This window comes from Fringilla coelebs (genome assembly GCF_963513975.1).
Source record: "Fringilla coelebs genome assembly, chromosome: 27".
NCBI lineage: Eukaryota > Metazoa > Chordata > Aves > Passeriformes > Fringillidae > Fringilla > Fringilla coelebs.
Genome location: NC_140053.1, coordinates 5,618,101 through 5,639,800, shown reverse-complemented (window position 1 = coordinate 5,639,800; position 21,700 = coordinate 5,618,101). Strand labels below are relative to the sequence as shown.

General features: G+C 61.4%; 2 protein-coding genes across 3 annotated transcripts; one reads left to right on the top strand and one right to left on the bottom strand.

The window, feature by feature from the left end:
- Positions 1–116: 116 nt before the first annotated feature.
- Positions 117–8,176, top strand: FTSJ3 (FtsJ RNA 2'-O-methyltransferase 3). Of its 2 annotated transcripts, none has more exons than XM_084222415.1 (22): positions 117–254; positions 719–845; positions 925–1,030; positions 1,530–1,576; positions 1,717–1,796; positions 1,898–1,997; positions 2,260–2,454; positions 2,908–3,023; positions 3,524–3,628; positions 3,711–3,811; positions 3,909–3,989; positions 4,077–4,229; positions 4,494–4,629; positions 4,720–4,916; positions 5,016–5,136; positions 5,406–5,499; positions 5,778–5,928; positions 6,017–6,093; positions 6,251–6,347; positions 6,450–6,633; positions 7,036–7,130; positions 7,337–8,176. In XM_084222415.1, exons 2-22 carry the CDS (start codon positions 779–781, stop codon positions 7,524–7,526), a joined length of 2,493 nt encoding a protein of 830 aa, XP_084078541.1. In that variant the 5' UTR covers positions 117–254; positions 719–778; the 3' UTR covers positions 7,527–8,176. The 2 variants fall into 2 exon arrangements, with proteins under 2 accessions (XP_084078541.1, XP_084078540.1); XM_084222414.1 differs by having other exon boundaries at positions 150–266.
- Positions 8,177–8,679: 503 nt separating this feature from the next.
- LOC311163414 (alpha-2-macroglobulin-like protein 1) lies at positions 8,680–20,487 on the bottom strand. Its single transcript, XM_084222252.1, has 36 exons — positions 20,352–20,487; positions 19,612–19,801; positions 19,094–19,256; positions 18,654–18,706; positions 18,002–18,022; positions 17,732–17,885; positions 17,524–17,608; positions 17,328–17,436; positions 17,127–17,247; positions 16,402–16,511; positions 16,105–16,269; positions 15,759–15,980; positions 15,386–15,443; positions 15,006–15,151; positions 14,517–14,666; positions 14,250–14,357; positions 13,951–14,032; positions 13,583–13,739; positions 13,221–13,446; positions 12,958–13,084; positions 12,611–12,732; positions 12,410–12,461; positions 12,142–12,216; positions 11,790–11,966; positions 11,605–11,686; positions 11,356–11,512; positions 11,176–11,250; positions 10,840–10,996; positions 10,525–10,742; positions 10,219–10,434; positions 10,030–10,148; positions 9,847–9,937; positions 9,637–9,705; positions 9,446–9,548; positions 9,247–9,288; positions 8,680–8,816 (listed from the first exon to the last, which is right to left on the bottom strand). Exons 1-36 carry the CDS (start codon positions 20,417–20,419, stop codon positions 8,800–8,802), a joined length of 4,287 nt encoding a protein of 1,428 aa, XP_084078378.1. The 5' UTR covers positions 20,420–20,487; the 3' UTR covers positions 8,680–8,799.
- Positions 20,488–21,700: the final 1,213 nt, after the last annotated feature.

The following is a 21,700-nucleotide window of genomic DNA, read 5'->3' as shown; positions in this document are numbered from 1 at the left end:
AAGCGCCGGAGGGGGCGGACAGGGTTGTGATCGCGCCACCGAGCGGGCCCGTTATTGTTCACCTCACTTCCGAGGGATCCGTTATCCTTCCCCTTCTTTCGCCTGCAGGTTGTGGAGGAGGGGTGGGCCACTCCTAAAATGGCGGACAGAGCAGGAGGAAGCGGAACTTGACTGTTCGCGCAGGGCACGCTGGGAAGGCGGTGCAGGCACGCGGCGGGACCGGGACCGGGACCGGGATCCGGAGCAGGAGCAGGGTCAGGATCGAGGTTTGGATCAGGATCAGGGTCTGGGTCTGGGTCTGGGTCTGGGTCAGGATCGGGGTTTGGATCAGAGTCAGGGTCTGCACAGGGGCCGGGGCCGGGGTCTGGATTGGGGCCGGGTCGGTGTTCCGGGAGCGGCGGCTCGGGCTGGGGAAGGGGGTGCGGGGGTGTCAGGGCCGGGGGATGTTGAGCGCGGCTGTTCGGAGGCTTCAAGAGAACAGCGGGGCCGGGATGCGCCTCGGGGGCAGCGGTGCGGGTGGGGCTGAGGGGGCAATGGCGGGAGCGGTGAGGGGGCGCTGGGAGGGCAGTGAGGGTGGAACTGGAGGGGCACTGGGAGGGGTAACGCGGCGACCACAGAGAGAGAGCTGGAGAGACACAGGGGACACTGGAGGGGACACTGGGAGGAGCCGGGTCCCCTCGGGAACCCCAGGCCCCCTCTCAGCCCCGTGTGCCCCCAGGCCCGAGCCCTCAGCTGACAGCACATCCCAGCCCCCCCGAGGGGCCGCCCCGCCACCACCATGGGCAAGAAAAGCAAACTGGGCAAGAGCCGGCGGGACAAGTTCTACCACCTGGCCAAGGAGACAGGTGAGGGCCGTGCCTGGTGCTGGGGACAGGGGGCTGTGGCCCTGGGCACCCCCAGAACCACCCTCCTGCTGCCCCCCAGGCTTCCGCTCCCGCTCCTCCTTCAAGCTGCTGCAGCTCAATCGGAAATTCCAGTTCCTGCAAAAGGCTCGGGCCCTGCTGGACCTGTGTGCAGCCCCCGGCGGGTGGTGAGTGAGGACAGGCCACCACAGTGCCACCAGATGGCCTGGCAGTGTCCCTGTGCTGCATGCCAAACCCTGGGAGCACAGTGCCAGGCTGAGAGCTCTGCTGGGCCCCTGCTGCAGCTCCTGGGAGCACAGTGCCAAGCTGAGAGCTCTGCTGGGCCCCTGCTGCAGCTCCTGGGAGCACAGTGCCAGACTGAGAGCTCTGCTGGGCCCCTGCTGCAGCTCCTGGGAGCACAGTGCCAGACTGAGAGCTCTGCTGGGCCCCTGCTGCAGCTCCTGGGAGCACAGTGCCAGACTGAGAGCTCTGCTGGGCCCCTGCTGCAGCTCCTGGGAGCACAGTGCCAGGCCCAGAGCTCTGCTGGGCCCCTGCTGCAGCTCCTGGGAGCACAGTGCCAGACTGAGAGCTCTGCTGTGCCCCTGCTGCAGCTCCTGGGAGCACAGTGCCAGGCCCAGAGCTCTGCTGGGCCCCTGCTGCAGCTCTGTTATGCTCTGTTCTTCCCAGGCTCCAGGTGGCTTCCAAGTTCATGCCGGTGTCCAGCCTGATCATCGGTGAGTTTGGCAGGAGCTGGGGACAGTCCCTGTGTGTGACAGGCAGAGGGGATTCTGGCAGGAAGGGGGGCTGGCTGGGGAAGGTACTTGGGATGGGCTGGAGCCCCTTCTGAGGGACTTTGCTGTGTTTCTTCAACCAGGGGTGGATTTGGTGCCCATCAAGCCCATTCCCAACGTGGTGACTCTGCAGGAGGACATCACCACCGAGAAGTGCCGCCAGGTACTGCCCAGGGTCACCTGGGGCCCTGCAGGTCCCCCTGATGGCAGGGGGGATGGGCTGGGCTCCTCAGTGGGGGACAAATGGGTGTCCCTGTCCCACAGGCCCTGCGCAAGGAGCTGCAGACGTGGAAGGTGGACGTGGTGCTGAACGATGGAGCGCCCAACGTTGGAGCCAGCTGGGTGCACGATGCCTACTCCCAGGGTGGGGACACAGGGACAGCTCACTGCTCCTAGAGAGTTACAGGCTGCTGTGGCTTGGGAGGGACCTTAAAGCCCATCCAGTGCCACCCCTGCCATGTGCAGGAACATATTTCCTTGTCACAGGGTGCTCTAAGCCTTGTCCAACCTGGCCTTGGGGATGGGGCAGCCACGGCTTCTCTGGGAAAGCCATTTCAGCCTGTCTCTACCCTCCCAGGAAGAGGTCGTTCTCTCACTCTCTAACTCTCTGTTCTCTCCTGCTGCAGCCAACCTGACCCTCATGGCCCTGAAGTTGGCTTGTGAGTTCCTGTGCAAGGGTGGCTGGTTCATCACCAAGGTGTTCCGTTCCCGGGATTACCAGCCCCTCCTGTGGATCTTCCAGCAGTTCTTCCAGAAGGTTCAGGCCACCAAGCCCCAGGCCTCCCGCAACGAGTCTGCTGAGATCTTTGTGGTGTGCCAGGGTGAGCAGCCAGGGGAACCTGGAGGGGCTGGGAGAACCTGCTGGTGGCTCTGATCCCTCCATCCCAGCAGGAATGATTCTGATCCCTCCATTCTGGGTGGCTCTGATACCTCCACCCTAGCAAGAATGATTTTGATTCCTCCATCCCAGCAGGAGTGGCTCTGATCCCTCCATTTTGGGTGGCTCTCATTCCTCTGTCTCAGCAGGAATGGTTCTGATCCTTCCATCCCAGCAGGAATGGCTCTGCTGGCTGTGATTCCTGCATCCTAGGAGGAATGGTTTTAATGGTTTTAATTCCTGCTGGGACAGTGGAATGGCTTGGAGCCCTCTCTCCAGAGAAGTAGCTCTGATCCCTCCATCCCAGGAGGAATGGTTCTGATTACTCCATTCTGGCTGGCTCTGATCCCCCTATTCCAGAGGAATGTTTCTTATGGTTGTTATTCTTCCATGCCAGGTTATCAGGCTCCAGACAAAATTGACAGTAAGTTTTTTGACCCCAAATATGCCTTCAAGGATGTGGAGGTTGTCACCAAGTCTGTCAGTGAGCTGGTCAGCAAAAAGAAGCCCAAGGTATGAGCAAGGCCAGACACAGATGGGAGTGGGTCTAAAGAGGCTATGATAATTAAAATTGTTTAGGAGAACGCAAGATTTTGGGATGGGAAATGTTGGAAAAGCCAGTTTGGGGTAGGTTTGGAGTCCTGAAGTCAGTGAAGTGGGGATTGTGAGGTTGGAGCTGGGTCAGTTAAACCCTACAGGGGTTGAGCACAGGAGTTGTGTCTCTCTGAGGTGGCTTTAGGACAGCAAACCTGTGTCAGGTAGACTTAACTGAGCATAGAGCTGACACAAACCTGCCATTGTCAGCTCTTGTGTCTGGGCTGGGGCTGATGACTTGTTCTAGGTCAGGCTGAGGTTGGAAACAATTTCTGAAGTCCTTGAGAGCAACTCACAGACACACTTAGGTGGTCAGTGCAGCAAGACATGAGTTAGGTGACCCCATGTACCGTTCAGGGCTGGTGGTGTCTGCCTGTCTGTCCCCTGCCCTGGCTGCCAAAGCCCCTTTTTCCCCCCAGGCTGAAGGCTACGCTGAGGGTGACACCACCCTGTACCACCGCTTCACCCTCATGGACTTCCTCAAGGCTGCCAACCCTGTGGACTTCCTCTCCAAGGCCAACGAGGTGAGTGCCTGTAAGGACTCCGTGTCCCTGTCCTGTGGAGGGGAGGCTGGGATTTAAATTTAAATCTCTTTTCCTGTGCCAGATCACCCTGGGGGATGGGGAGCTGGAGAATCACAGCTCCACCACGGAGGAGCTGCGCCAGTGCTGCAGGGACATCCGAGTGCTGGGCCGCAAAGAGCTCAGGTGCTGGGGGACACTGGGACAGCCACACGCCCAGCTGGGCTTGGGGGACAGCCACACCCCCCTGCTGGCTGTCCCTAACAGCTGCCACCCCATCCAGGGCCCTGCTGAACTGGAGGACAAAGCTGCGGCGGTTCCTGGCCAAGAAGCTGAAGGAGCAGGCAAAGGAGTTGGATATCAAGTAGGGCCAGGGAGCAGGGATGGGCTGTCCCCAGGCTGGGGTGGGCTGTGCCCAGCACAGCTCCTCTGAACTCCTTCCTTTTGGCAGCTTGAGTTCCGGTGAGGAGGAGGAGGGCAGGGAGGAGGAGAAGAAGGAGAAGATGGAGGCGAAAGCTGCAGTTGCTGAGGAGGAGAAGGAGCAAGAGGAAGTGGAGCAGGCGTTGGCAGAGATGAAGGCCAAGGAGCTGGCAGAGCTGAAGAGGTAGAAAGAGAAGGAGGGATGGGGTTGCAGCCATGGAGACTGAGGGTGGGTTTGTCAGTCTGTCCCTCTGCTGGGGGGGAGGGGGTTGTGGGTTTGCAGTCCTTGAGCTCCTCTGCTCCTCCAGGCAGGTGTTTTAGGCTGTCCCAGGGTGTCCAGCACTGGGCACCCCTCACAGGGTGCTGGCAGTGGGGTGGCAGGAGATAAGCCTCTGGGGTGTTTGTGTGTGGTGGGGACAGTGTGATCTCATTCCTTCTCATCCTCCAGGAAGAAGAAGAAGATCCTGAAGGAGCAGAGGAAGCAGCGGGAGCGTGTGGAGCTGAAGATGGACCTGCCTGGAGTGTCCATTGCTGACGATGGTGACACCAGCATGTTCTCCCTGAAGAGCATCCACAGGACCCCGGTGGGTGGGGAGCTCCTGGGGACAGCGGGGGGAGGCAGGGTCTGGCTTGTCACTTGTGTCACTTGTGTGACTCTGTAAGCTGTGCTGCAGCTGCTGGATGAGCTGTCCCGCGGGGACATGGCCTCTGCTGACGCCCTGCTGGAGATCAGCCCTGGGGACGATGACATTTACGTGTCAGATCACGACGAAGAGGATGATGTGTCCCTGGCCAGCGACCTGGACCCGGAGGAGCTGCTGGAGATTGAGGCCCGGCAGCGGAAGCTGCAGCGGGAGCAGCGGGGGAAGAGGTGAGAGGGGAGAGAGCTCCTGGAGCAGGGGCTGCCCTGGGAACAGTTCCAGGACCCAGCCAGGGCTGGGGACACTGATCCTGTTGCTCCGGGTCACAGGACGAAGTTTAAGCAGAAGGAAGAGGAGGAGGAAGGGCAGGAAGTGGAAAATCCCTTGCTGGTGCCCCTGGAGGAGAAATCGGTGCTGGAGGAGCGACAGACCAGCCTGTGGTTTGGGAAGGTGAGTCCCATTTGTGGGGCAGGAATGATGGAGCAGCCTCAGCCCCAGCAGCTTCCCTGGACTGCCCTGCGGCTGTTTCCCCCCCGCCCTGGGGCTGATTTCCCCTCCCCCCCCCACCCTGGGGCTGATCCCCCCTCCCTTCCCCACTCCCTGGGGCTGACCCCACTCCCTGGGGTGATGCCCCCCTGCAATGGGGCTGACCCCCGTCCCTGGGGCTGGCCCCCTCCCCAGACCTGCCCTGGAGCTGACCCCACTGTTCCCCATGCCAGGACGCCTTTGCTGGCATCGAGGATGACGCGGACGAGGAGCTGGAGCTGGGCCAGGCACAGATGTTGGCTGAGAGGCAGCGTGAGGCTCAGAAGGGTGAGGGGACACAGAGGGACAGTCCCACAGCTCCCTGTGGGACACTGGGTCCAGCCACAACGGGGATGCTGCCCTGAGCAGCAGCATGGGATGGTTTGGGTTGGAAAGGACCTCAAAGAGCACCAAGGCTGGCCATGGGCAGGAACACCTCCCGCTAGACCAGAGGATGTTCCCAGCCTCTGTTACTAATGAGCTGTCATTAGTGCAGTGTTAATGAGCAGGATCTCTGGAGGAGGGTCTGCCTTGGCCTTGTCCTACCCAGTGCTTCCCATTCCCAGACAAAGCAACAAAGAAAGTGCAGAAGAAGAAGAAGGTGGCCCAGGACGAGGCTCCAGCTGAGCCCAGCCCTGCGGCAGCCACAGCTCCTGATGCCAGTGAAGCTCAGGAGGAGCAGAGCAGTGATGATGACAGCAGCAGTGAAGATGAGAGGTGAGGGCTGAGGGGCCTCTGGGTGTCCTTTCAGCTCCACAGTCCTGGAGAGCTGAGGGACCCCAGCTCTGCTCCCTGTTTTCCACAGGCCACTGGCACCGATGGGGAGGAAGCGGGGCCGTGTCGAGCCCTGTGGCTTTGAGGTGGTGCCTATTGAGAAGCCAGGTGAGTGGGGTCCCTTGGGAGGGATGGGAGGCAGGGACAGACCTGGGGGTCCCTCGGGAGGGACAGGAGATGGGCAGGGCAGGGACAGACCATGCTCCCCAGGGCTGCTCCCTCGCTCTTGGGCTGCAGCCAAGCCAAGCTGTCTTATGTCCCACAGTGAAAAGAGTCCTGGATGCAGAGGGCCTGGCCCTCGGCTCTGTCATTGCTACCTCCAAAAAGGCCCGGCGGGACCTCATCGACGACTCCTTCAACAGGTGCCAGCTGGGGGCTGCAGGAGCTCTGCAGGGTTTGCTCCCTAGCAGGGACAGGCGTAGTGGGGCCCCATGTCGTGCTCACAGATCACCTGGGCCCTCCAGGTACTCGTACAACGAGGAGGAGGGAGAGCTGCCCGAGTGGTTCACGGAGGAGGAGCGGCAGCACCGGCGCCGGCAGCTGCCCGTGGACAAGCAGACAGTGGAGGCCTATCGGCAGCGCTGGAAGGAGATCAACGCCCGCCCCATCAAGAAGGTGGCAGAGGCCAAGGCCCGCAAGAAGAAGAGAGTGAGTGGGGGTGGGCTCCCAAGGCTTCAGTTCTCCCTCTGACCCCCCTGTTCTTCCTCCAATGCTCCTGTCCCATCTTTGATACCCCATCCTTTTCTGACCCTCCTGTCCCTTCTTCAATGCCCCTGTCTCATCTCTTGATACCCCATCCTTTTCTGACACCCTGTTCCATCTCTGATTCCCCGTCCTTTTCTGACCTCCCTGTCCCTTTTTCAATGCCCCTATGCCATCTTTGATACCCCATCCTTTTCTGACCCCCACCTCATCCCACCTCTGACCTCCACCCCTCACCTTTCCTCTTCTAATTCCACTGTCTCTCTTGTGACCACCCCCTCTGATCCCCTATTCTTTCTCCAACCCCCGTCCTCCTCTGACCCTCTGTTCCCCCTGGCTGTCCCCCAGATGCTGAAGAAGCTGGAGCAGATGAAGAAGAAGGCCGAGGCTGTGGTGAGCACCGTGGACATCTCGGAGCGGGAGAAGGTGGCTCAGCTGCGCCGGTGAGTGGCCAAGCCAGGATCCAGCTCACCCTTTTGTGGCTGGGCTGGCTGGTAGGGCCGTGTCCCTGCAGCCACTGGGACAGCTCTGCATCCCCAGCCAGGCTGATCTGGGGGTGGCAGGAGGGGTGGCACCCAGTGTTGTCCCAACGCCGCGTTTGGTTTTTGTGCCAGCCAGACTCACTCTGACCTTTGTCCTTTTGCCGCAGCATCTACAAGAAGGCTGGGCTGGCCAAGGAGAAGCGCCAGGTCACCTACCTGGTGGCCAAGAAGGGCGTGGGACGCCGGGTGCGGCGTCCCCCCGGCGTCAAGGGCCAGTTCAAGGTGGTCGACAGCCGCCTCAAGAAGGACGTGAGGGCTCAGAAGCGCAAAGAGCAGAAGAAGAAGCGCCACAAGTGAGGTGGGAGTGGTTCCATCCACAGCAAGGGACTTGGCTCGGGGCACAGGGCTGGCTCCTGTGCCCCACTGCCACCTCAGGAGTCCTGGGGACAGGGCTGGGGTTTGGCCACACCTTGCTTAGTCCGTGCCTTGCTGTGACAGTGCCTCATGCCTGCCCCTGGGCATGAAGGGGTCATTTGGCCCCACTGCTGCAGCCCCAGCCCCTGGTCACAGCTCCAGGTGTCACCAGGCTGGCTCTGCTGGGTGACTCCCCCTGGGGACATCACAGGAGCACCCACATCAGCCCCAGCTGTCCCCAGAGAGAGTGTGGCTCTGGGGGACACCCTTGGGCCAGATTTGTCACTGAGGTGGTAGAACAGTGGCGGCTCTGCCCGGAGCAGCTGCTCAAGACAGCAGAGTTTAACCTGTCTGAGGCTGTGTTAGGTGCCTGGGTGAGGTGAGGGACCAGTGCTGCACGTGTCCCCTTGTGCCATGTCACAGGCAGAGAGGGCACTGCTGGCTGTGTTCTGTACAGCTGCTCATGCCTCGAGAGCCCACCCGGCTCTGTCTGTCAGGGATTGACTCTCCTGACACTCCTGTGCTCCCCAGGCCACAGCAGCCACCCTGTTCCCTCTGTCCCCCCGCTCCTTCTCCCTCAAGAAGAAAGACCAAGAGTAAAGAAGTGCTTGATTGCATTGCTTTATTTAAACCCAGGGCAGGGGCTGGGTTCCACCGGGCCCTACTTTTTCCCCAAGAGGCAACTGATTGGTTTGTGCTGGGATTGCAGTGTCCCCAAGTCCCTCGTGATGACACTGGCATTGTGTCAATGCTAGGGAGGGGGTTGGGGTGGCACTGTGGATCCCAGGGTGCGTGAAGGGTGGTGGGGATGTCCAGGGAAGCTCTGGCACAAGGGAGGAGCTCTGGGTCCCCTTCAGGTGCTCTGGGGAGGGGAGAGGCCAGAGCTGGCACCCCAGAGGCCCCGTGCAGAGTTGGCAGGAGATGACCTGGGGGTGTCCCTGTGCAGTTCCCACTGTGGCTGCTCAGCCAAGTCCGTGTGTGTCCTTGGGCCTGCAGGAGCCCCTCAGCTGCAGATCCTGGGGGGGAGCTGTGGCTCCATCCAGAGGGGCCCTGCTGGGGGCCAGTGCTGCTGGGAGGGTCTCTGGGCCACCTCCTGCCCCCGTGGAGAGTCAGGATCATGGCCAGAGTGGGAGCAGAGACCCTCAGCTGCCCCTGTCCCTGGTGGCTGCAGGAGCTGGGGCAGGGGCAGGGATGGGGTGCCAGGCTCCAGCCTGCGTTAGACGTTTTCCTTCTCTTCAAAAGGGAATAAAGGGAAAAAAGGAATAAAGTGAGATGAGAGTCCCCAGAACCTGTCCCCACCACCCTTGCTTGCCCCTGACCCTCTGGCTGAGCCCCATCCCCTGTGTGACCCCAAAGCCCCAGGGGGGAGCTCCAGGGGGTCACTGGAGGAAGGCCAGGGCTGACAGGGGCTGAGCCCCCTTGAAGAGGCAAAGCATCTCCAGAACCCCCAGCCTGCACACCTGGGCAGGCTGACCGTGCCAGTCTCTGACATCTGCCCCCAAGCTCTGCCCAGCAAATCCCCAACAATCGGGGCAGGACTCTGGGATGGGCTCCTCTGTCCCCACTCCCTGCCCTCCTTCCCCTGGGGCCCTCCAGGGTGGGTGGGTCCCCATCAGGGTCCCGAGGGTGGGGTGACCCCTGGCCTGGTAGGCTCAGCCCCTACCTGAGCTGGGGGGTGCAGTGTAGGCCACGTCCACACGGTCACCTGCAATGGGAGGGGTGGTGACCATGGGCCTGGGAGGAGCTGCTCTATTAATTAGCCAAAGCTCATCAGTGGGAGCTGGGAGATCAGCCAGACCCCTCCGAGCCCCTGGGGCTGTAGGGCTGACAGGGGCCAGGGGACACGGCCCTGCAGGGCTCACCTGTCTCGTAGTAGTCGTACAGGGACACAGTGGCCGGCTGGAGGTTGCTCACCACGAAGTCCTGCTGGGCTCGGAAGGAAAAGGTCTTCTCCTCCTTGCTCAGCTGTGGAGACAGCCCAAGGGGGAGGTGTAGTCACCCACCATAGGGAAACCCCCACATCTCAGGGCTCCTGCTCCTGTCCCCATCTCACCTGGTCCAGGTAAATGGTCACCTGGTCAGGCTGCACTTCCACCTTCTTCACCAGGTTCTGCCTCTTCAGCTGTAGGGACATGGCTCAGGAGGGGTCATAGCTGCTCCATGGGTGCCCAGCGCCCCAGGCAGATGTCCCTCTATGTCTTAAAACCCCCAGGCAAGGACCTGTGGGATGGGGTATCCTAAAGGGGGGCGGGGGGCTCCTCACCTCCACCATGGATTTCTTGTCCGGGCTGTAGCCCGATGGCAGCTTAGCCTCGATGACAACCATGTTGGTGGCAGGACGGTCCCCACTGTACCTGCAAGGGCAGAGCCCAGGGTGGGCTTAGGGAATCCCTCCCTCCCTGGCTGCTGCTCTCCCCCCCAAACCCGGGACAGCCCCAGTCCCTACCGTGCCCAGAGGCGGAGCAGGAACCACGTGTTCTTTGTGCCCGGCAGCGGCTCCGTCTCTACCCGCAGCTCAAAGGCCCCGGTGCTGGGTGGGGGAGGCACATTATAGCGCAGGGTCACCTGGGGGACAGCACAGGGTGAGCCCAGTGAGGGCAAAGGGCCCCTGACAGGGAGCCCAGGCTGCACCCACCTGTGCCAGGGCGCAGCCCTGCCCGTGGGCTTGCAGCCCATAGGTGCCGGGCAGCTCGCGCAGGGCCGCCTGCTGCAGCACCAGCCGGTTGCTGCTGTCCAGCACAAAGTCCTGCACCGTCCCCGTGGGCGATGTCACTGTCACTGTGATGTCCCCATCGCTGCCATAGGTTAGGGTGGCGTATTTGGCCAGGGCTTGCAGGGCCACCACGGTGTCCTGTGCACGGGGACAGTGCCAGGGTCACCCCTGAGTGTGGCTTCCAGGAGGAGCCAGTTTGGAGCAGCTTCTGGAGTCCAGGGCCGGTACCTGCGTGGAGGCAAAGCCCCCGTAGGGGTTCTGCTGCCTGCAGAGCCAGCGGACGATCTGGGACGCTGTCCCCAGGTCAGCAGGAGACACTGAGGGCTGGGACAGGTAGGCCAGCAGGACATAGGCTGTCATCTCCACCTCGGCTGGTGCAGCCGCGGCCCAGGACAGCTCCAAGGCCTTCTGAGCCCGTCCCTTCCTCTTCCAGTAGAGCTGCCCATCTGCAGGAGAAGGGGCAGCAGCTCAGCCCCTGCTGTGGGCTGGGCTGGGGTCCCTCCCAGCAGTGGCACTGCCCACAGTGCCCTGCCTGGGCAGTACCTGCACTGATGCTGTGCTGGGCCAGGCGCTGCAGCTGCGCCTGCTGCTGCTCCCACAGCCCTGCCAGCCCGAACACGTAGGCCAGCAGGGCTTGTGTGTAGGGGTCATCCGTGGGAGAAGCCTCCAGGCACTTGAGGGCTGAGCTCAGCACCGGCTCCTGGCGTGGCAGCAGAGTCAGGAGCCAGCCCAAGCCATGGGACTCGCTCAGAGACCCCAGTGGTGCCCAGTGTGACCAGCTGTGCCCACTTCACACTGGTGGCCTGGAACAGCCAATCCCTGTGCCAGCAGCTGTCCCCACCCCACCAGTCCCTGTGGAGAAGAAGGGTCCATCCTCACCAGCGTGGGCAATCCCAGCTCCAGCATCGCTGCCGTCACGTATGCCGAGAGTGAGAGCTCGTCCGAGACACCACCCTGCAAGGGAACGCGAACACGGGTCCAGCCAGGCTGTGACACCAACACAGGGACACCCCCACTGCCCAGACCACGCTCTGGGTCCCCACCCCAGCCCTGCCCCACCTGCAGGGCATTGTTGAAGAGTTTGCCCACGCTGCGGAAGCAGCCACTCTTCTTCTGGCGCTGCTGCAGCCACCGCAGCGCGTCCGTGATGTGCCGCTCCTCGATGGCCACGTAGGCTCGGGCCTGCCCGAAGGACTTGAGGACAAACGCTGTCAGCCTGGAGCCAGGGAGACACGAGAGGGCTGAGGGTCAGTACTGGGACTCCCTGGGTGGCAGGAGGAGTCCTGGATGCAGCTGCAGAGGCCTCACCAGGTATTGCCCGTGGAATCGCTCTTCCCAAAGGCGCTGTAGGAGCCATCGTCGTGTTTGTACAGCAGCTCCCGCTGGTACCCTGTGGGGGGACATGCGGACCGGGCACTAGGGAGTGTGCCCAGGGGAGCCAGGTGGAGTGAGGAGGGACTGTGGGACAGGCAGGGAGGCAGGCTCCCACTCACCGCTCTGCAGGAACCCCTGTGCCTTGGCACGGATGTCCGGCAGCAGCTGCCCTGTCTTCTCCAGGTACTGCTGGATGTAGATGTTGGGGGCAAAGCGAACCATGTTCTGCTCCCCACAGCCATAGGGCATGGCCAGGAGTCTGTCCAGGTTCTGCAGGGCATTGCCCAGGATGTCACCTATGCCAAAGTGACACATCATCAGTTGTGTCACCCCTGCCACCAGCACCTGTGTCCCCTTCCGTGTCAGCTCTGGGTGGTTCCACATCCTGCTGGGATTGTCTCACCTCTCCCGGGGACCTCTGCATCCACCCTGTCCCCTGTGGTCCCCAGGCCCACCCAGCCTGTCCCTTACCCATCACGTTGATGTGGGCTCTCTGGGAGCTCTCCAGGATGTTTGCAGGAATCTCCAAGGACACTTCTTCAGCACCTGTGGGGACAGAGGGCCATGACAGTGGGAATGCCCAGCTATTCCCAGCCTGTCCTGTGGCAGCCTCACCCACCCTGTTCCTGCCCAAGCACCCTGACCCTTGGCTCCTCTGGACTGGTGGTCCTTGTAACCAGTGGCCAGGCACTCCTGGCCACATTCCCGGGCACTGCCCGACACCCCTGGCCAGTCCTACCTTCCTGGCAGAGCAGGGAGCTGTGAGTCTTCTCCACCAGGATCCCCCCAGGCTGTGAGGAAGCAGCACCAGAGTCAGTCAGGAGGGACCTGCCTGTCCCCCAGGCCCCTTCATGTCTGGGTGCCCTCCCACTGCCCCCTGAGGGCTGTTTGCACCCTGCTCCCAAATCCTTCCCATTTTCCTCCTCCACAACCCTCTGACCTGCACCAGCAGGGGCTTTATCACGGTGTCCACACGGCCCTGGGCTGGCACCAGGGGCAGCTCGTTGCCACAGGGCTCAGTGGAGCTGAGGGCCTCGGTGCTCACAGTGATGTTCACCTCCCCTAAAGGTGCAAACACAACCCTCAGTCCCCAGGGAGCCCCCAAAGCTGAGTGCAGCCCCCTGGGCTTGGGGTGGGGCTGGCTGGACTGGGGGTCCCCAGGAAGGGTGGGAGTGGAGTGAGGGAGAACTCCCCAGGGGCTGTAGGATTCCTGCCCTCCCTGCCCACCCAACCCCATCCCCTGAGTGGGTTTCCAGGCAGCAGGGTGGGGTGGTGGCAGCTCTGTACCCAGGCTGGTGGCTCGCACACCCCACTGGAAGGTCTTGGCTTCATCTGCACAGACACAGCCCCTGTAGGTGTCCCCTGCACTCAGTGACACCTCCAGCTCCGCCGACTCTGCCAGCGTCACCTGAACCTGCGGGGCACAACCATGGCTCCATCAGACCCCAGAGCCAGGGTCACCTCCCCAGCCTCCCCCAAACCTGCCAGAGCATGGCACAGCTCCACCAGCCCCTGGCACTGCCCTGGGTCCCCTGCCTGTCCCCGCTCACCCGCAGGCACTGGCGCAGGTAGTTGAAGACGGTGGCCCTGAGGGTGAAGCTCTCATGGCGCACCACGGCGTAGGGCAATGCCAGCTCCACGAAGAACGGCTGGAAGGCCGTGAGAGTGACAGCAGGGGACAGCCCCAGGCCCTGCGGGGCCGTGCAGAACATCCCAGCCTCCCACTCCGTGATGGCATCGGGCACTGTCACCGTCACCTCGGCAGAGCCGCTCTCCCTGCATAGAGAACATTGTGAGGCCACCTCACCACGGCTGGTGGCATGGCCTGAGTGGCACTGCTGTGACACTGCTGGTGCCAGCCCACGGAGAAGAAGTCCTGAGGACTCCCTTCCCTTGGGATCTGTCCTCTCACCCCACAGGGACCAGGTCCCACAGCCATGTCTCTGGGAAGTACGTCCGGGGTGCTGGGGGCTTTTCCTCATCCTCAGTGCCTACGTTGGCTGAGCTTAACACTGGAATAACATTTGGAATATAGCTTCCCACATCCATACGGGCTTGTATCACGTCTCCTGGAAAAGGCAAAGCAGTACTTGGGAGCCTCAGGTCTCAGCTGGACCTTGCCTGCAGCCAGCACAAGAGTGACCAAAATCCTTTTCCATCCTCCTCCATCCTCCTTGATGCCAAGGGTGTTTTCTGGATACCTCCAAGTTCCCCTGAGAACACAGCAGCCAGGACTGGCCACCAGCTCTTTGCTCTTTTCAGCACAAGGGCTGTGCTCACCTGCAGGACCTCGCACTCCAACGATGGGGAGCCTGGGCAGGCAAGGCTCCTTGGTCTTGGTGAAGAGCTTCAGTGCTGCATCCTGTGAAAAAGCAGAGGTTGTCCACCCCCACAGCCCGCAGGAGGAATATCCCCATTCCAGCAGTGAGTGGTCCCAGGGCTACAGAATACAAGTGGAGAAGGAGCTTGGGCTTGGCAGGAAAGGGAAGTCCTTTGCCACAGGTGTTGCTTTCCCAGCACTTGGGAGAAGCACGGGCGGCTCTGGGATGGGGAGGAACCGGGAGGCCCAGGGACTTCACCTGGAAAAACTTGTAGAGTTCCCTCCTGGAGTCCTGCCAGTCAAAGTCACATAATTGATCATCCTGGATGCTGCGGGGGTACTTGAATTCAGGCAGTGCTTTGTAGACCTGAGATTAAAGACGTGCAAAACCCTCGTTTCCAGACTCAGGGCTCTGCCCACCGCAGCACTGCATCCATGTGAGGGATACTTGCGCCAATACCATCCCACCCCCAGCCCGGGCTGCTCCTGGGGCTGCAGAGGGACCCCAGGCAGGGCCAGCACTCACAGCCTCGGCGTTGAGCTCAGCCTCAGGCTTCAGGAGCAGCACGCTGCGATCCACGGCTCGCACAGCGCACAGGGAGCCCGGGGCAGCCCCCAGCTGCAGCCTCAGCGCTGCCCCTGGCAGGGCCCTGGCCTCGGAAAACGCCATCTTCACCTGCACAGGGACACCAGGGGACAGAGGGCAGGACCCAGCCACACGTAGGGAAGACTTTCCTTAGAGGGTCTGGGGAGCAGGGCATGGGTTGGGAGACTGACACTGCGATGCTCCTGGGGCGGGATGGATCCCAAGGCAGGCAGCCATGGACAACTCCTCTCACCTGGTTGGGGAAGCACTTGGCCACTGAGAGCTCAGCGACATCAGCCACCATCTCGCCGCTGGGCAGCAGCACGTAGACCAGAAGCCTGGCCATGGGCGCCAGCTCCAGCCCGATGGGCAGCTCCAGGGAGAGGGAGGCTCTCTGCAAGGCAGGCAGCCATGGACAACTCCTCTCACCTGGTTGGGGAAGCACTTGGCCACTGAGAGCTCAGTGACATCAGCCACCATCTCGCCGCTGGGCAGCAGCACGTAGACCAGAAGCCTGGCCATGGGCGCCAGCTCCAGCCCAATGGGCAGCTCCAGGGAGAGGGAGGCTCTCTGTCCTGACCCATGGAAAGGGGGGAGATGTTACCCAGAGAAACTGCGGCTGCTCCAGCCCTGGATGTGTCCAAGGCCAGGTTGGACAGAGCTTGGAGCACCCTGGGAGAATTCAAGATGTTCCTACCCAGGGCAGGGGGGTGGAATGGGATGGGCTTGGAAGCCCCTTCTAACCCAAAGCATTCATGGCTCTGTGAGGAGCAGAGCCCTGCACAGCCCCTCCATGCCATGGGACATACCAGGCTCTGCAGAGACCTCTTTCCTGAAGATACTGGTAATGGACCCCTTGGCCAGGACCTGCAGAGGAGGGGGTGAAAACAAAACGGATGCAGAGTGTGGAATCAAAGTGCCCTGGTGGAGGATGGACCCCCAATGAGAGTTCTAGGACGATTTTTGACCATGCCCAGTCTCCAGCTTCCCAAGAGCTTTCATGGGAGTGCAGGCCCCACAGTGGCAGCAGCCACCTCCTCTAACAGGTCCCTCAGTCTCTCCAGGACAGGCTGATCATTGTCCTGTCCCTGGGGACACCCCCATGAATGTGTGTGGAGATGTGGCCCTTCCCACACAACCGTCCTGATTCCTGCTGCCCTCCCTCCCTGGGCTGGGGCTCACCATAAAAACGAGATCCAGGTTCTTCAGCTCAGTGCCTAAAGCCTCCTTGCCAAAGATGGAATCCACGTGGACCAGCTGGGAGTGGCCGCAGGGCAGCTCGCCCTTCGGGGCGCGGATCTGCAGGAAGCTCCTGCTCTTGGACGAGTAGGGCACGGCTGTCAGAAAGGCACTTCGGGGCCTGAGTGAGCCCTCCTGGCTCTCAGCTCTCCTGTTGACTTCAGCCTGAGGTGGGAATCAGGGGGTGAATCCACCAGCAGCCCCCGAGGTGGGTGCTGCTCCAAGGCCCCACCCCACTGGAGGAAGCAGCTCGGGACCCCCAAGAGCGGGACAAGAGTGGGGCACTTACCTCCAAGGAGACCAAGTCACTCCAGTCAGAGGTGTCCAGCTGGAAGGAGGCTCTCCCTGAGCTGTCAGTCAGGAAGCTTTGTGTCCTCTCTTTTCCCTGGATGTTGACTAAGAGCAGGACTTGCCTCTGGGACAGCCTGGAGCCATCGGCTCCCTCCAGCCGGATCTGGGCGGGAGGGAAGGGTGGATGCTGCAGTTTGGGGCTGCAGCTGGGACAGAACAGGGCTGGGGTGGGCAGGAGCAGGGCTGGGAGCAGCAGGGGCAGGTGAGCGCCTCAGGGAGAGGGGAGCCCCATTACCGTCCCGCTGTAGGGGAGGCCTGGCTTGTAGGTGTGATTGGGGTTCTCAAAGGTGACCGTGACTCTTTTGGGTAAAAACGTGCAGCTCTTGGTGCTCTTCATCTCCAGCCCTGTGGAGAGCGAGTGGGGAGCTCAGGGTGTGGCAGGACACAGGACACAGCTTGGCTGTGGCCAGTGCCCCTGTCCTCTTGCAGAAAAGGTCCCTGGACATTTGGGCTTTCCTCCTGCAGCTCCCAGCACAGTTTGAATCTCCTACAAGAGCAGCACAAGCCCTGTGGAATATTCCAGTCCTAAAGCTGGGGTGCAGCTGGGGGCAGATATTTCAGAAAAGATTCTTCACCTAAGCACCATCATGAGGGGCCCCTGGGGCACTGGGCACAGGGACAAGCCCCGCTCTCCTCCCTCCAGCCAGGCCAGGCACTCCTGGTGTGACAGGCAGTGAGTGAGGGACAAGCTGGGAGGCGAAGCCACCCCAGCAGCCTGGCTGAGCCCACCCACTCTGCGCTGCCAGGGCTCAGCTCCCAGCGCTGCCACAGCTGCTGCATCGTGGAACGGCATTTTTGCTCTGCTTGGAATTCCAAGTCTTGCCAGGCTGACCTGACTCACACCCCCACCCAAACCCCACCCCTGCATGTGCATCCCTAAATCCCAGCAGCGCTTTTGGGTGTTCCTGGAGAGCATCAATCCTTTGGGAGCACCGAGGGATGGCCACACCCCATTCCCACCTGTCCCATCCTCCACCAGCGATGCCTCGACTTCAAGTTCCTTCCTCGAAAATGGAGCCAAAATCATCTCCTCGGAGGCAGCAGACGAAAACTCTGTGGAAAAGCAGCCGTTCTTCTCCGTCTGGAGGGAACATCGACCCCGTCAGCAGCATTCCCGGGAAGGAGCCCCCCAGGGACAGCCCCAGCCCCGGCCACACTCACCTGCCCCGTAACCCGGGTGCAGCTCTTCGGCCTCCAGGCAAACCAGACCATCTGTCTGAGGCACAGGTCAGCCTGGACCTTCCCCCGGACGGGCTTCCCGTAGGTGTAGCTGTGTGGGGACAGGGGAGAGGCTGTGCCAGGGGCCCCCACCCCGCCGGATCCCCCCCATCCCCCCCGTTCCCTGCTCCCCTCTCACCGCCCGCAAATCTCCACCGGGAACTTCTCGTCCTGCTCCCACAGCACGCTGGGGAGATGAATGGTCACCTCAAACTTGGGCAGCACTGTGGACAGGCACAAGGACACAGGGGGGTCACTCCCAGGACAGTGACAACATCTCCTGGGTGGCTGCAGGGGGTCGGGAGCTGCTGCCCATGGTGGGGTCCCACTACCCCATGCCCAGGTACCGTATTCCTCCACGCTGAAGGAGTGGCTCTTCCCCCCCACGCTGATGGTGTAGGTGCCCAGGGCCGGCTCCGAGGCCAGCGGGAGGGACAAATCCACGATTCCCTGGCGAGGGCTCAGCTCCCGCCACTGTGCGATGCGATTCCCGCTGGGATCCTGGCAGGGACAGGCGGGATCAGCGCCCGGGGAGCCGGCAGACAGCCCTGGCCGTGCCCTGTGTCCCCTCTGCCGGCCCCCGAGCCCGCCCCACCCGCTGCGGCTCCCAAACTGACCTTCAGGAACACCAGGGGCAGCTGGAAGGCAAAGAGAGGATGGTCAGAGGAGCAATTCCATTCCCTGGGGTCTCAGCAGCGTGGGCACAGTGTGGGTGGGGCCGAGGGGGGGTGAGATGCTGTGAGCTTCACAGCCCTCAAGGCTCTCTGGGATGGATTTTAAGCCTGGCCCTGGGATGGATTTTGGGCCTGGCTCTGGCACGGTTGAGCCGAGGGCACTGCCATTGGGCACAGAGAGGTGGCATCTTCCAGTGCCTTAGGAAGGGTCCAGAACCCCTTTAATCTGGGGACATCCTGCACTTCCAGGGACCCCAGAGGTTGCTCAGGGGTGCCAGAGGCCGAGCCTGCCGGTACTCCTGGTGTCTGGTGCCTTGATGGGTATCAGCACATTCCCCACCTCCCACTCACCAGGGCTGCAGCCCTGCCCGGGAGCTGGCACGGACACATTCCCGTGTCACACGTGCCCTCCGCTTTCTCCTGATCCTGCTGCAGCCCTGCCCAGCACGGGGCATCCCTGCCCCGGGGGCAGCTCCGCGGGCAGAGCTGGCCGGGGCAGCATTCCCGGGAAAGGTGACTCCCACAGCTCTCCCACGGCCTTTGGGACACTGCAGGGAGCCCTTGTCACCTCCCCGCGCCCCAGCCCTGCTCTCACCTTCTGGCTGCTGGGGGTCAGGTCTTTATCCAAAGAGACGACTCGGAACTTCACTGGGAAAGGAAAGGAGATGGAGCAGTGCCTTCATCGCAGGGAGGAGAAATCCCCGTGGGAAGGTGGAGGGAAACCCACCCGGAGCCCTGCCCTGCCCCCAGCAGCACGGCCTCCAGCGAGCCTGGCACTGCCCTGTGCCCGCGCTGGGCATTCCAGGACATCCCGGGATAACCCCTCGAGGAAATCCCGGGATAACCTCCCCCCAGGACATCCCGGGATAACCCCCCAGGACATCCCGGGATAACTCCCCCCCAGGACACCCCCCAGGACATCCCGGGATAACCCCTCCCGGTTCCCGGCAGTGCAGGAGCAAAGCTCGGCCCCCTCACCCCTGTCCCTCCCTCCTGGCTGTCCCCAGGGCAGGGGGGTCCCTCCTGCCCCCTCACCTTCCTGCCCGGGTTTGTAGACAGCCTTGTCGGTCTGGATGAAGACCCCGGGGCTCGCAGCTCTCAGCATCACCTTCTTCTTCTCGGAGACATCCAGGGACTCTCCTCGGATGGAGACGTGCAGGGCCGCGATTTCCTCCTTCCCATTGGCGGGGGCTGGAGCCTGCGGCGAGGTCAGCGGGCTCGGGGTGGGGACAAGGACGGTGCCCGGGTGACCCCGAGGACACCGAGCCCCAGGACCCCCCCCACACCCAGGGTCCCCTGGCGCCCTGCAGCTCCATTCCAGCCGGGATAAGCGGCTGAACCTGAATCCGTGGGGGAACCCAACAGTCAGGGGTGGAAAACAATCAGGGCTGGCTTTGTCAGCTCGAGGGTGAGAACCTGCCACAAGTCCCTGCCACAGATGGGGAAGTCACATCTGTCCCCAGCCAGCCCCGATGGAAACAGCCTGGAGGGCCCCTCCGCCTGTTCCCAGCTGCCTTGGGGTGGCATTGGGGTGGCATTGGGGTGGCACTCACAGGGAAGGTCACGTTCAGGTACAGGTGAGGCTCCAGGACCTCTCTGCTCAGCAGGGTGGTGGGAGGGGTCCCACTGTCCCCCTGCAGCTGGACACGGAGCTGGACGGGCCCCTGGAGGTCACTGAGGTGCACCCAGAGCGTGGCAGGGTGGGGGTGGTACAGCACAGCTGGGGACACCACCACGTAATTCCTGGCAGGGACAAGGGACAGGAGAGCCCTGGGCTGAGTCACATCCAGCACATCCCCACGGAGACCTGGAACAGCCCCTGAGAGCACAGGAACCGCCCAGGCTCCCCTCTGCTGCTGGGCTGCCCTGGGCTCCTCTGCTCAGCTCTGCAGGTGAGGGAACAACAGATCCTTGGAGCCACCAGGGCCACCAGGGCCACCAGGGCCATGTCCTCAGTGCTCCTGGGCAGGGAGAGCCCCCCAGCCTGAGCAGCTGGGGAACCCTGGGCAGCAACCAGGGCACAGGAGGGATCAAGTGCCACCAGGAACTGCCAGGGAGCCAAGGTTAGAGCACCCAGCAGGCACAGGAGGGATTGATTCCCCCCAGTAGCTGCCAAGAGGCTGAAGCTCAACCATCATACCAGACACAGGAGGGATGGAATCCCCCTGGGAACTGCCAGGGAGCCAAGGTTAAAGCACCCAGCAGGCACAGGAGTGACTCAATCCCACCAGGAACTGCCAGGGAGCCAAGGCTAAACCACCCCAGCAGGGACAGACGGACAGAGGGGACTCACGGTGCTCCAGAGGCCCTGGCTGAGAGGAGCAGGATGGTGAAAAGGATGGGAAGGGCTGGGGACATCATGTCTCCTGCTGGATGTGGATGTTGGGAACAGCCACAGCCTCCCCCTGCAGCTCTTGGATCCCTCTGGATGTGTCTGATCCTCTGCAGACTCTGAAATGGGTCCTTGTGTCCCAGGCACAGAGGAAAACGGGGCTGGCACAGGAGCCCTGGGCACCTGCAGATAAAGCCCAGGCAATGTTTGCCCTCTGCCCACAGCTTCCAGGGGTCAAGGACTCCAGGGATGTTTGCAATATTGGGAAAGGTCCCTGGAGTTTCAGTCTGGGCCAGGACTCCACACAGGTTTGCTGGGAAATGATGTCAGAAGGCAGCAGGAACATACAGGAATGGAAAACAGGGAGCACAACCTGAGGAGGGGCTGGGAGCTGGGGCTGATTTCCCAGAAATGAAAAATTTACGGTTATTTCAAATGTAACCAGGTTTGGGCAGATCACACATCCCAGGCTGGCTTTTTGCCCAGTTTCATCCAGTCAGACAGAGGAACAGCACAGTGTGGGGATGTGGCATCACCCATCTGCTCCCATTGCACACATGGCAAGCTGGACACCTGCCAGGGCAGGCCCGAGCTGCTTCCTCTGGATTCTTTGCTTCTTTTTTTTCTGTTAAGGCTGGGATTAAATGCGTGAGACAGTATTTTTTGTTCAGATCCAAATGTTTATTAGTTCTTATCTATGTTACAGTCTCACAAACCCTGAGTTCTACTGCATTTCACTCCAACAAACTAGAAATGGAGCCCCATCTCTCTCTCTACAAGGCCTTTTAAGGATAAGCTCTCCAATCATAAAAATCCATTATTTATTAATTAATTATTAAATTGTTTTTACTTTTAACCCAATAACCAACCACCTGTGTCCCGCAATGCAGACTTTTTTATCCAATTACACAAAACCACCCAAACCCATGGAGAAGAAGGCAAAGAAGGAGGAGAAGGAGAAGGAGAAGGAGAAGGAGAAGGAGAAGGAGAAGGAGAAGGAGAAGGAGAAGGAGAAGGAGAAGGAGAAGGAGAAGGAGAAGGAGAAGGAGAAGGAGAAGGAGAAGGAGAAGGAGAAGGAGAAGGAGAAGGAGAAGCCTCCACCCTAAAACCTCCATCTTGCTCTATATTTATTACTATATTCCAAAACCCCAAACTCTAAGTTTCCCACACTGTGATATCCCACACTTCCATTCAAACTCCACAATCCCAGTTCTGTCATTCCATTTTGGAAGCTGCTCCATGGCCTGAGGTCAATGCAGTGTTCTCTGGGGGGTCAGACCCTAGCAGCACAGAAAGTCTGAAATTCTCAG

Coding starts and splice junctions, on each gene's coding strand:
- FTSJ3 (XM_084222415.1), top strand. CDS start 779: ATGGGCAAGAAAAGCAAACTGGGCAAGAGCCGGCGGGACAAGTTCTAC. Junction 4,630..4,719: donor AGAGCATCCACAGGACCCCG/GTGGGTGGGGAG, acceptor GCTGTGCTGCAG/CTGCTGGATGAGCTGTCCCG. Junction 5,137..5,405: donor CCAGCCTGTGGTTTGGGAAG/GTGAGTCCCATT, acceptor TCCCCATGCCAG/GACGCCTTTGCTGGCATCGA.
- LOC311163414 (XM_084222252.1), bottom strand. CDS start 20,419: ATGATGTCCCCAGCCCTTCCCATCCTTTTCACCATCCTGCTCCTCTCA. Junction 16,512..17,126: donor GCTGGTGGAGGATGGGACAG/GTGGGAATGGGG, acceptor CGCTCTCCACAG/GGCTGGAGATGAAGAGCACC. Junction 12,217..12,409: donor CTCCCTGCTCTGCCAGGAAG/GTAGGACTGGCC, acceptor CTGTCCCCACAG/GTGCTGAAGAAGTGTCCTTG.